Genomic DNA, 12,811 nt, shown 5'->3' with positions numbered 1-12,811 from the left:
TTAGCATTTTTTGGTCTCCAAATTAAACTGCCTCGTGCTCAATTCTTGATCGTACAATATGCATATTTTGTTATATTATTGATTAGAAAACACTTTCTAGTTTCTATAGCCGTTGGAATTTTTTGTCTCTGAGTGGTACAGGAACACTTCTACAAGCACTTTTCTGACAGGGAGTCAGATTTCAGAAATTTTGACCCCTGATCTGGGGTCGGTTTTAAGGTGCCTGTAGATGCTATGAGAAACCGACACTGCTACGTCTTCCTCTGGGTGTCATAACGTCATCACGCTTTGAATGGATTCGATTGCGCAATCAGAGAGCCACTATAAAACACAGAAAACGTGGAAGTACCGTTCTCTTCCTGCATGCGTCTTGCGCAAGATGGACATCAAGACCTGCCTCTTTCCAATGGTTTGTTTAGCCAGTGATTTTCTCCCGGTCATGTTTTTAGTCGTTATAGTTGTTAAAAACATCATAATGTAGTTATTGGAACCGTTTTTATAGCAATTTATATCCGTTTAGTGCGATTTTGAGGAATTTCTTTGTCGTGCACTCTGAAACTTTGGGCACGTTTCGGGGTCCCGTTCGATCGTTAGTGGACATTTCGAAGGACAGAGGACATCTATCGACAAAAGAAGATTAGACCCAAGAAAGGATACATTGCCCAAGAATCTGATGGAAAATCACCTCATAGTAAAGAAATATTTAATATTGATAAATCGTTTTCTGTCGAAATAATTTTAAACGCATATTACGCCATTTTGTTTGTTATGAGCTTCTCTTGGCGAACGCTGTATAGAAAGTAAGGATAATTTTAGAAATGTAAATCAGCGATTGCATTAAGACTAATTTGTCTTTCGATTCCTGTCAACCCTGTATTTTTTAGTCAAGTATATGATTAGCTTTCGATTAAACTAGATCACTCTGAAAGATGACGTCCGAACATTTTGAGGCTTGATTTCCTACTATTTTTCATTGTGTAACCACGGTTTTGTATGGCTAATATGCACATTTTCGAACAAACTGTATTGTATGTTGTAAAATGATGTTACAGGAGTGTCATCGGAAGAATTCTGAGAAGGTTAGTGGAAAAATTAATATATTTTGGCGATGATTACGTTATAGCTCTCTTTGGCTTGAATCGATGCTCTGGTACCGTTTGCACATGTGGTATGCTAACTTATCGATTTATTGTGTTTCGCTGTAAAACGCTTAGAAAATCTGAAATATTGTCTGGATATCACAGATCTGGGTCTTTCCCTTGCTATGCTTTGTCTATTCTTATGAAATGTTTTATGATGAGTAAATTGGTCATACACGTTGCTCTCTATAGTAATTCTAGTCGAGTTGTGATGGTCGGTGCAATTGTAAACTGTGATTTCTACCTGAAATATGCACTTTTTTCTAACAAACCTATCCTATACCATAAATATGTTATCAGACTGTCATCTGATGAGGTTTTTTATTGTTATTGGCTATCAATATCTTAGTTTAGCCGAATTGGTGATAGCTACTGGTGGAGAGAAAAATGGTGGACAAAAGAAATTGTGTATTTTGCTAACGTGTTTAGCTAATAGATTTACATATTGTGTCTTCCCTGTAAAACATTTTAAAAATCTGAAATGGTGGCTTTATTCACAAGATCTGTATCTTTCATCTGGTGTCTTGGACTTGTGATTTAATGATATTTAGATGCTACTATCTACTTGTGAAGCTATGCTAGCTATGCTAATCAGTGTGTGGGGGGGGTGGGGGGTGATCCGCGGACCGGGGTAGAGGCTCGTGAAAGGTTAATCGGTCGACCTCGTAATTCAAATGCATACAGATGACATCTTTTTTCCCCCTGTTCCAAGAGGTGCATTATATTATTTAGTAGGCTATATGTAAATACAAGATTACATTGAGAATAGTCTGATGGGTGAGAATATCATCACTTGTGAATGATGCCCAGCGTGTGCAATCTAAGGCAAGAAATAGCAAATGCATTCTTTTGCCACTTTTTCAAATCACAGTCACATGCATCATGTAGCCTAGCCCATAGGCCTATACGTTTTGATAAGGTTAGTATCGCAGCTAAAGTGGCCAAATAACTCCACGCAAATAGGCCTAGGACCCCTGGAACAGGATTGGAGAGCCCATAGCCTATACAGAGCCTATTGAAACATGTTTTGACTGGACACTATTTAAATTATGATRCTAGCTTTCTCTGCTGCTATATTTATTACTCAATTCTTAAAAGTAAGCACATTAGTCTGCTTTAAAACTTGTATAGCCTACCTGGCATATTAAAAACGTAACCTCCATTCGCTATTGGAGTGCAGGCAACAGAGTACATGTTTTTTTTTGTGGCCCATTCCAAATGAAAAATTATTCCACACATGTAGCCTATTTGTAGGCTATATCTAAAGACCAGATTAAATTCAGAATAGTCTGATGGGTTAGAATGTTATTAAGTGCTTGTCAAATTGTGAAGAGACTGATTAGGTGTGTGTAGCCTGCTCAAGAAACAGAGCCAAGCATATGCCTTTCATGCAACATCATTAGTTGCATCATGCAGCCTTAGAATGTATTAGAAATCAAAACATATAGTTTAAGGTTTGTATCACAACTAAAGTTCCATAAATATTTCTAAATTTAGCATATAAGAGGACCTGTTTCAAATGATCACTTTGTTAACTGCTCAACACAGAATAGCGACATGCGCACTCCCTCGGAAATCGTTTGGGAAAAATATCCTTTCTTTTTTATTCAGCTATGTTCAATTGTATTCTTGTTACTATAAAATAATTCCATGGGAATTATAAGAAAATCTTGTCTGCTAAATTAACTAATGTAGCCCACTGCCATATGGCATAGCCAGAACAGGGCCGAACATAAGGAAGAATTCCAAAGGTCTGCATCAGTGACTTGTAGGCTATGCACTAGCCCGGAGATGCTAAACGTGTTTATGTTAATTAACAGTCAATTACTGTGAGACCAGCAGTTATATACATGACAGTTACCAGCTGACAAAAAGAGTAGAYGCAGAAGCCAAAGTATAGACATTCTTATAAGACCTTCTTCTAAGATAAAGCAGCAGCCCCTGGTTTGTGATCTATCCACTGTGCTCCCGGCCCTGTCTACTGTCTTCACTTATTTATACTGCAGTCTTACTTCAATAAGAGGAGCTTGCTCTTGTTACTCAGGGTGTCTCTGCACAGAAACACGCACGCACGCACGCATGCACATACACAGCTCTTTGACAATCTGCKCACATACAGTACTGTATTCACATTCACATACTGTATGTGCACAGCCATAGACACAGACAGTTATAATAGCAGACAAAACATAATTTCACTACAAATTATGGTAATGGATTTAATCCGGATCAATTTCCTTGTTAGGGCCAGAGAACCTCTGAAGACAAATGACAGAGAGAGAGAAAGATGGACAGAATCACACAGTAAATCTACATGGGCAATCACAAAATCAATACCACAACATATTTTATTTCTCTTACACTACTTAAGCTTCTATTTCAATGGGTAATTACTTTGTGGAAGTCTTGACTGTGACCATGAGACTTGAATGTTTTTATAGGTGTTTTGTAATAGCCTCTTGTGTGAACAGAGAAATTAGGCTAGTTTTACCCAATGATTTAAACAGTCATCTTTACACCCAGAACTGAATCAGCTAAGGCTGTCACAAGAGACTATATACAGTTGAAGTCGGAAGTTCACATACACCTTAGCCAAATACATTTAAACTCAGTTTTTCACAATTCCTGACATTTAATCCAAGTAAAAATTCCCTGTRTTAGGTCAGTTAGGATCACCACTTTATTTTAAGAATGTGAAATGTCAGAACAATAGTAGATAGAATGATTTATTTCAGCTTTTATTTCTTTCATCACATTCCCAGTGGGTCAGAAGTTTACATACACTCAATTAGTATTTGGTAGCATTGCCTTTAAATTGTTTACCCTGGGTCAAACCTGTTTCCGCCAGCATCTTCACTAGTCCTTTGCTGTTGTTCTGGGATTGATTTGCCACTTTTCGCACCGAAGTACGTTCATCTCTAAGAGACAGAATGCGTCTCCTTCCTGAGCGGTATGACGGTTGCGTGGTCCCATGGTGTTTATACAAGCGTAGTATTGTTTGTACAGATGAACGTGGCACCTTTAGGCATTGGAAATTGCTCCCAAGGATGAACCAGACTTGTGGGGTCTACACTTGTGGGGTCTTGGCTGATTCTTTTGATTTTCCCATGATGTCAAGCAGAGACACAGATTTGAAGGTCAGCCTTGAAATACATCCACATGTACACCTCCAATTGACTCAAATTATGTCATCCTATCAGAAGCTTCTAAAGCCAAGACACATAATTTTCTGGAATTTTCCAGGCTGCTTAAAGGCACAGTCAACTTAGTGTATGTAAACTTCTGACCCACTGGAATTGTAATACAGTGAATTACAAGTGAAATAATCTGTCTGTAAACAATTGTTGGAAAAATTACTTGTGTCATGCACAAAGTAGATGTCCTAACCGACTTGCCAAAACTATAGTTTGTTTAAAAGAAATTTGTGGAGTGGTTGAAAAACGAGTTTTAATGACTCCAACCTAAGTGTATGTAAACTTCCGACTTCAACTGTAAACACTAAATCAGCTATAGATAAGCAGTGAAGGCATGATAGGACAGGGGGCATCTGAGCAGAAACAGTGCCTACAGTCAAACGACCTAGTGCCTCATGGGTGGAATGTTATTTATATTTTCACTCTATTTCATAATTAATTAATATTGGAGTTTTTTAAACGCCCAAAATCCCGGTGTTTCTATGTCGGACGGTTTTGTTAATTTTCAGTCTTCTGTAATATTGGATGCAAACTCAACATTTATATATTTCAATTCTATATCTGACATGGTACCGGTGTCTTCTTTTTTTAAGGCCATAACCATACAGTTGAAGTCGGAAGTTTTCTAATTTCTCTCTCTCTGCCTCATTATAATAAGGGCCCCTCTCAGAAAATGTGTGACTGTGAAAGAAGGAGCTCTGCAGGGGAGTGGGGAGATAAGAGACTAAGTCAGACATTCCACAATAAATCAACTTGGGGGAGTGAACATTTACTGTTGAGGCCTTAGAAAACACTGGAACTATGTATCTCTTGCAAGTTAGTATAGCTGTGTATGCATGGGCTTGGTTGAGGAGTAGCAGGTAATGATGTATGCAGTGACATCACAGGGGGTTGACTACAAGCATGATAAAAGCAACGTGGACTTTCCTTTGATGCAGAACTTACTCGGAAACATGTGTGCTATGTTCCTGATTGTCTGCAATTGCATTAATAAAGGTTTTGAATGATTTAATAAAATATATTGTCATAATGCTAATTTCACCAATGAGCCAATGATGATTGACAAGGACGAAAGGAACGAACCCTAACATTTGCAAATGGATCTTCCAAATGGACAATGACCCAAGCATACTTCCAAAGTTGTGGCAAAATGACTCTAAAGACAACAAAGTCAATGTATTGGAGTGGCCATCACAAAGCCCTGACCTCAACCCTACAGAAAATTTGTGGGCAGAACTGAAAAAGCGTGTGCGAGCAAGGAGGCCTACAAACTGACTCAGTTACACAGCTTTGTCAGGAGGAATGGACAAAAAATTCACCCAACTTATTGTGGGAAGCTTGTGGAAGGCTACCCGAAATGTTTGACCCAAGTTTAAACAATTGAAAGACAAGCTACCCAAATTACTAACTGAGTGTATGTAAACTTCTGACCCACTGGGAATGTGATGAAAGAAATACAATCTGAAATAAATCATTCTCTCTACTATTATTCTGACATTTCACATTCTTAAAATAAAGTGGTGATCCTAACTGACCTAAGACAGGGAATTTTTACTTGGATTAAATGTCAGGAATTGTGAAAAACTGAGTTTAAATGTATTTGGCTAAGGTGTATGTGAACTTCCGACTTCAACTGTATGTGTGACATGTATACTTTTGTTTCAAAGTAGATTTGTTTAAGACTAACAAGAAACTCTCTGTGTAATCCTGATTTAGCCCACTGCAGTAAAATGTTTTAAGGAAGAGTTCACCAAGCAGAAGACATATTTCTTTCTCTTTTTTTATTTTTAAAAACATTTTAAGAATTTACTAATGGAGCCTTTATCCTGACTGACGTACAATTAGGTCTTACAACCTCAGTAGCTAATCCTATTTATTCTCCTCACTCGCTATACTATAGATTCTATAGCCATGTGGATGAAGATTGAATTCATCATCTCTCCATTGCTTAAAGGCTTAAAAGCTTAATACATTTTAATTTTTTAAAAATTTTTTTTACCAGGAAGGGCTCATTGAGATTTAAAATCTATTTTTCAAGAGCGTCCTGGCCAAGATAGGCAGCACACTGGCAAATACAGATAGATAGGCAAATACATTGAACATGATCAGAATTGTCTCACTGTCTCTTAACCTCAGATGTTAAAAAACAGGTTTTCCTGAACAGCAGCTCATCTTGAATTATACAACGTGTCATATGTTGTCCATAGACTGCTTACAAGGTAAGGAAACCAATGTGTCATTTAGTAATTTGGGTGAACTATCCCTTTAATGTATAATTTCTTTAGGTTTTGAACCAAAYCCTMGCAAATGAGTAGACAAATTTCACACTAGAAATTGTGGTGCCATTGAGTGATACAACACTGCTATTCTGCTATTCACTGCTATTCTCTGAGAATGTTGCTAACCCTTTCTGACTAGCCAAGTAAGCTGTCATACATGTCAGGCAATAGTATCCAGTTGCAGCTGTTGGTTGTACACTATGTTACTTCCATTGGCCCTTTTTAATTATTAAATTCTGTCACTACTTGTCACATTCTGACTTTGGAATTTGTCAATACTGATCTTGATGATTTGTTTTCCAGTCAGAGGCAAGTTGGCCGTAGCCGCGTTGATTTGACTGCTGCTGTTACAGAACAAGTCAGTGAGATAAGATTAGAGGGAATGCCATTTGTTACAGAACAAGTCAGTGAGATAAGATTAGAGGGAATGCCTTAGCTCTGAGAAATCAAGCATCATGCAGATGAGTGGGAGGGCATCACTCTGCCTTACTGTGCTCAAAATCCCAGAGCACAAGGAATATTTATTTATCTCTTAGCCCAGGTCAGCCCTCTGGAAAGAGAGGAGGGGGGAGAATGAGTGAGGGATGAATAGATAGAATAGAAGTAGAGGTGGAGAAGTCCCAGGGGTTGAGAAATGGGCAAGAGATGGACTGAATGTGAGTGAGAGACAGGAGGAGTAGAGATTAAAGATCCATTAGTGGGAAAAGATTCCCAGATCCCTTTAGCGTAGGAAAGGTAAAAGTCCTACTGAGAGAAGTACAAATCTCCCCTCCAGTGGCCAGGTGCATGATCGCCTGTAGGAGCTGGAGGGACAGTGAGTAACCTCTCTACATTGAGGCTAATAACCCTACAGCAAGCCTCGGGTTAAAGCCACCACTGTACTGACTGAAGAAGGCACGAAGTACACACAGAAAGATAACAATGACTCCCGCTCTGAGAGAGCGAGAGAGAGAGAAAGAGATTAGGGGGAGGGATGTGTGAGAAGGAGAGAAAGTAGGGGAGGGAGGGGAAAAATGAGGGTGAGAAAACAAGTGTTTGCGTGAGGGATAAAACAGGGAATGTGTGTGAGAGGGAAGGTGAGAGAGAGATGGGTAGGAAGAGAGGAAGAGGGATAGAAGCCAGCCAGGGAGGGAGTGAGGGATGAGAGGGCTGATGGGAGAGGGTCAGGTGAGAGTGAGGAATGAGGTGTGTGTGTGTATGTGTGTGTGTGTGTGAGTGAGATCAGTGGATATAGCTGGGGGCAGTTTTTTTTCCTTTCCTGGCCTAAGAGTTTTTAATTACCTGCCCCTCTTAAGGCGGTTAGAGGGGATTCCGTCTTTTTTGTCTTTTGGGGTCATGCCCAGTGTGTCGAATTAATCTTTGATCCTGCGTAATGAATTGATTGTGTCTCACTTAGCTATCAGTGTAGCATGCAGAGTAGGTGTTAGCTGAGGATTTATTAATTACTAAGGGCCCGGTTCAGACTTCTATGACTTTTTTTTACCATTCTTCAACCCATGGTTATGATGGACTGTACATTGAATTAGAATAGGGAGCATAGTGTACAATAGTATAAATACAGTGCATTTGGAAAGTATTCAGACCCCTTCCCTTTTACCACATTTTGTTACGTTACAGCCTAAAATTGATTAAATGACTTGTTTTCCAAATCAATCTACACACAAATCCTCATAATAAAAAGCGAAAACAGTGAAAATAAAAGAATATACCTTATTTACATAAGTATTCAGACCCTTTGCWATGAGACTCAAAATTGAGCTCAGGTGCATCCTGTTTCCATGACCCTAAGCACAGGGCCAACGAAATGCAGGAGTGGCTTTGGGACAAGTCTCTGAATGTCCTTGAGTGGCCCAGCCAGAGCCCGGACTTGAACCCGATCWAACATCTCCGTAGAGACCTGAAAATAGCTGTGCAGCGACGCTCCCCCTCCAACCTGACAGAGCTTGAGAGGATCTGCAGAAAAGAATGTGAAAACCTCCCCAAATACAGGTGTGCCAATCTTGTAGCGTCATACCCAAGAAGACTCGAGGCTGTAATCGCTGCCAAAGGTGCTTCAACAAAGTACTGAGTAAAGGATCAGAATACTTATGTAAATTATATTTCAACATTTTCTAAAAACCTGTTTTTGCTTCGTCATTATGGGGTATTGTGTGTAGATTAATGAGGGATTTTTTTTCTCCATTTTAGAATAAGGCTGTAACGTGGAAAAGGCTGTGGAAAAGGTCAAGGGGTCTGAATACTTTCTGAATGCACTGCATATACCCTATTGCCCGCACTGATCATGGAACTGTGTAATGACAACCACCAAGTATTGCGCCATGCGTCAGGTTCAAAATGTAATAACAGTTTGGTTTGCGGTCCATAATATAATTTTTCCATTTGAGTCATTTAGAAAAAGCTTTTCTCTAGAGCGACTTACAGTGCACTCATCTTAAGCTAGCTKGGTGGGACAACCACATATCACAGTCATAGTAAGTACATTTTTCCTCAATAAAGTAGCAATCAGCAAGGTCAGAGCTAGTAAAGGGGAAAAAGTGAAGTACGAGTGTTAGTTCACGAAAGGCTTAATTTTTTGGAGGTGGGGGAGGGTAGCTCTTCAAAGAGTTAGGGTTTCAGATGTTTTCGGAAGATGGACAGGGAGTCTGCTGTCCAAGCTTCAGGGGGAAGCTGGTTCTACCATTGGGGTGCCAGAACAGACAAGAGCTTGGACTGGGCTGAGCAGGAACTGCCCTCCCATAGGGGTGGGAGGGCCAAGAGACCAGAGGTGTACTTAGTACTCGGGTTGGGGTGTAGGGTTTGAGCATAGCCTGAAGGTAGGGAGGGGCAGTTCTTGTTTCTGCTTCGTAGGCCTTCATGTACAATTTTATTGCATTAAAATATTATCCACTATTACTAGTGATCCTCAGCAACAACCACATGGCTGTGACAGAATTTACAGGGAAGCAAATTAAGTTAAACGAAACATTGAATGGAATGATACTAAATGTAGGCTACCAACTGAATGGGAACTAACACTAAATTGGCAGTTAAATGTGTATTTATTACTGACAGTTGCTACTGATAGAGGCTAATAATATTTAGCATGATACAAATAGTAGGAAACAGAAAGTCGGGGTATATAATTAAACATTCAAGAGTGCACAAAGGTTACATTTGGCGCAACATTGCCCACATTAAAACCACATTTTGTACTTCACTGTGGGAAAGGGGCAGAAATACGTGTCATGTTGATATGCTTTTCAGTTTTCTGCCGTATTACTTGTTTCACAATCATAAGGATCATAAGGAAAAATTATTTAAAACAACTGCTATTGTATTTGCAATCCCTTTCTTCAAGCGGATTACTCATTTAACTAGAGCTTATCAATAGCTCTTATCAATTTATACATTACAGTGAATGGCGAAGGTTGTTCTTTCTCTCTGGAAAAGAAAGCAGATGTTTTTCCACTTGAAACCGACAGGGTTTGCTCGACCTTATTCAGGGTTTCCTTGCACGTAAAGGTGGTGGAATTACTAGGGAATCAAGTCAAGATCAGAATATACTTATCTGTAGACACACCTCTGACATACCTCCATTTCTGTGATCTCCACCCCAAATGAATAGCTGGCTGGCACATGCGTTTCCCCATACTAAAGTTCAAGGTCAGAAGGCGCGCAGAGAGGAAAGTGCATGAAAAAGGAATGAAGTTCCATTTAGGCATGTGTAATTCCTCCCGAGATGATTATCTAACCTGCTGATTTCTGTCCCTCCCCTTGTGTGTGCCTTTCTCTCTCTCTTCCTCTTCAACACTCTCTACCTACTCCTCTCTCTGTTTGTCCAAATCTCCCCCCCCCCTCTCTCTCTCTCTCCCCAATCTCTTAATCTCCCTCTCTGTCTATCTGTGCCACAGGGTGAGTGTTCTCAGAAGTGTCGCCATATGTTCATCGTGGAGACGGTGTGCGTGGCCTGGTTCTCCCTGGAGTGGATCCTGCGCTTCATTCAGGCTCGCAGCAAGCTGGAGTTCATCCGCGGGCCCCTCAACGTCATCGACGCCATGGCCATCCTGCCCTACTATGTGTCCCTGGTGGTGGATGAGGATGATCCGGCCCTGGACCATGAGAAGGCCGGGGGGACCAGCTACCTGGACAAGCTGGGCCTGGTGCTTCGGATCCTGAGGGCCCTGAGGATCCTGTATGTGATGAGGCTAGCCCGTCACTCTCTGGGCCTGCAGACCCTGGGCCTGACGGTGAGGAAGAGCACCAGAGAGTTTGGCCTTCTGCTGCTCTTCCTGTGTGTGGCCGTCACCCTCTTCTCCCCGCTGGTTCACCTGGCCGAGAGCGAGCTGGCGCCCAACGCCGCCACCGCGCCCCAGCACAGCTTCAGCAGCATCCCAGCTTCCTATTGGTGGGCCATCATCTCCATGACGACAGTGGGCTACGGCGACATGGTGCCACGCAGCATCCCGGGCCAGGTGGTGGCGCTGAGCAGCATTCTGAGTGGCATCCTCATCATGGCCTTCCCTGCCACCTCCATCTTTCACATGTTCTCTAAGAGCTACCAGGAGCTCAAGCAGGAGCACAACCGCCTGTTCAAAGAGGAGTGTGCGGCTGCAGCGGCCCTGGCGGCAACCAGCAGGGAAGGTCAGGAGGGGAGCGAGGACTTCCCTCCCCCAGGACTGCGCCACATGTGCCCAGACACGGAGAGCACTCGCTCTCTGGAGTCCCTGTCCCTTCTTGAGAACGGTGGCGTGGTCTCAGGGAATAACCAGCATAGCCACAGCCCCAGGCTGCCAGCTGGAGCCTTCTAGACAGTCAGACAGGCCTCACCTGCCCCGGCCCACAGACCTCACAGCACACTAGGAACAGGGAGGCCTCAGCAGGCTTACTAATCACAGACTTAATAGAAGATGCAGTAAAAGATCCAATCCAAAGTCATTTTTTCCATGGCTGTCTTTATCTTTGAAAATATTGCGTAGCTCACCCACAACATAATTTTWATTTTAGTCTCAATCTCTATCCGAGATCAGAATGTGCAGACCTGGGCCAATGGAAGCCATAGCCATCTGTCTACCCTAGACCCATCTGTACTGAGCTCAACACTGATTTTATTTCTGAGAGGCTTTGAAAGCTGTACTTAAAAAATATCTCAGATGGATGGTTCCGACTCTCCCATGCTGAATAAACCCTCTCTCTTTCTCCCTTTGCAACAAATGCAAAGACACACACAGACTAACACTGGATTTGGCTGCTTGAGTGTCMGGAGTCATGGACACGGAGTTATTTGCCACTCCACCACGTCTTCCGTCGCGACCGGCAGGAAGAGGATATTGGACGAGCAGTGATCATAGTCTTTTTATAATCTACAGGAGACAGAGAGCCATCTGCATAGAATGAACTTTGTAAGGCTCCAAATAAAAACACAAGTAATCTCAACTACGCAGTTGTCGTAGTTTTTTGTCTTTCTGGGAAGATATATCCTATCTTTTTCCCTGAAAAGATCAATCAGAGAGGGTATGTGCCGGGTTGAAACATTAGTCTGTGTAAGTGCGATAAAGCTGCCAAGACGCAGCATCATATGATYKAAAATGCATCAATACCAGCTGTATTTCTGTGTTTTGAAAGTTATATATCTTGAAAACTTGATTGCTGACATACAAAARATTTTGGGACTATATCAACAATGGACTGATGAAATAAATACCAAAAGATAGTTGTTGTTTCTTTCTTTAAGGGCCCTACACACCCTACATAAACAGCCTACATAAACAGAGTGATGGAGCATCATTAAATCAAACTTTATTTGTCACGTGCCGAATACAAGTGTAGACCTTACCATGAAATGCTTACTTACAAGCCCTTAACCAACAGTGCAGTTCAAGAAGAGTTAAGAAAATATTTACCAAATAAACTAAAGTAAAACAAATTATAAAAAGTAACACAATAACAACAATAACGAGGCTATATACAGGGGGTACCGGTACCGAGTCGGTGTGCGAGGGTACAGCTTAGTCGAGGTAAGTTGTACATGTAAGTAGGGGTGAAGTGACTATGCATAGATAATAAACAGCGAGTAGCAGCAGTGTACAAAACAAATGGAGGGGGGGAGGTCAATGTAATGGTCCAGTCATATATTTTGGTCCATTCCAAAATCTTTGTCGGAAGTTTACATACCCTTAGGTTGTTTACATACCCTTAACAAACTATAGTTTTGGCAAGTCGG

The 12,811-nt window shown here is 41.3% G+C and overlaps 1 protein-coding gene across 1 annotated transcript in view; it reads left to right on the top strand.

Annotated features, from left to right (window-relative positions):
- LOC111960977 (voltage-gated potassium channel regulatory subunit KCNG4-like) overlaps positions 1-12,301 on the top strand; it is an 88,498-nt gene extending 76,197 nt beyond the window's left edge. The window contains exon 3 of the mRNA XM_070443009.1: positions 10,503-12,301. Coding sequence (XP_070299110.1) covers positions 10,503-11,399 — 897 coding nt within the window. The 3' untranslated portion in view covers positions 11,400-12,301. The remainder of the gene's footprint in view (positions 1-10,502) is intronic.
- Positions 12,302-12,811: the final 510 nt, after the last annotated feature.

Source organism: Salvelinus sp. IW2-2015, linkage group LG4q.1:29, assembly GCF_002910315.2.
Source record: "Salvelinus sp. IW2-2015 linkage group LG4q.1:29, ASM291031v2, whole genome shotgun sequence".
In the NCBI taxonomy this organism is placed as follows: Eukaryota; Metazoa; Chordata; class Actinopteri; order Salmoniformes; family Salmonidae; genus Salvelinus; species Salvelinus sp. IW2-2015.
Note: the sequence above shows the minus strand (reverse complement) of the source record. Positions and strands in the feature narration are given on the sequence as shown.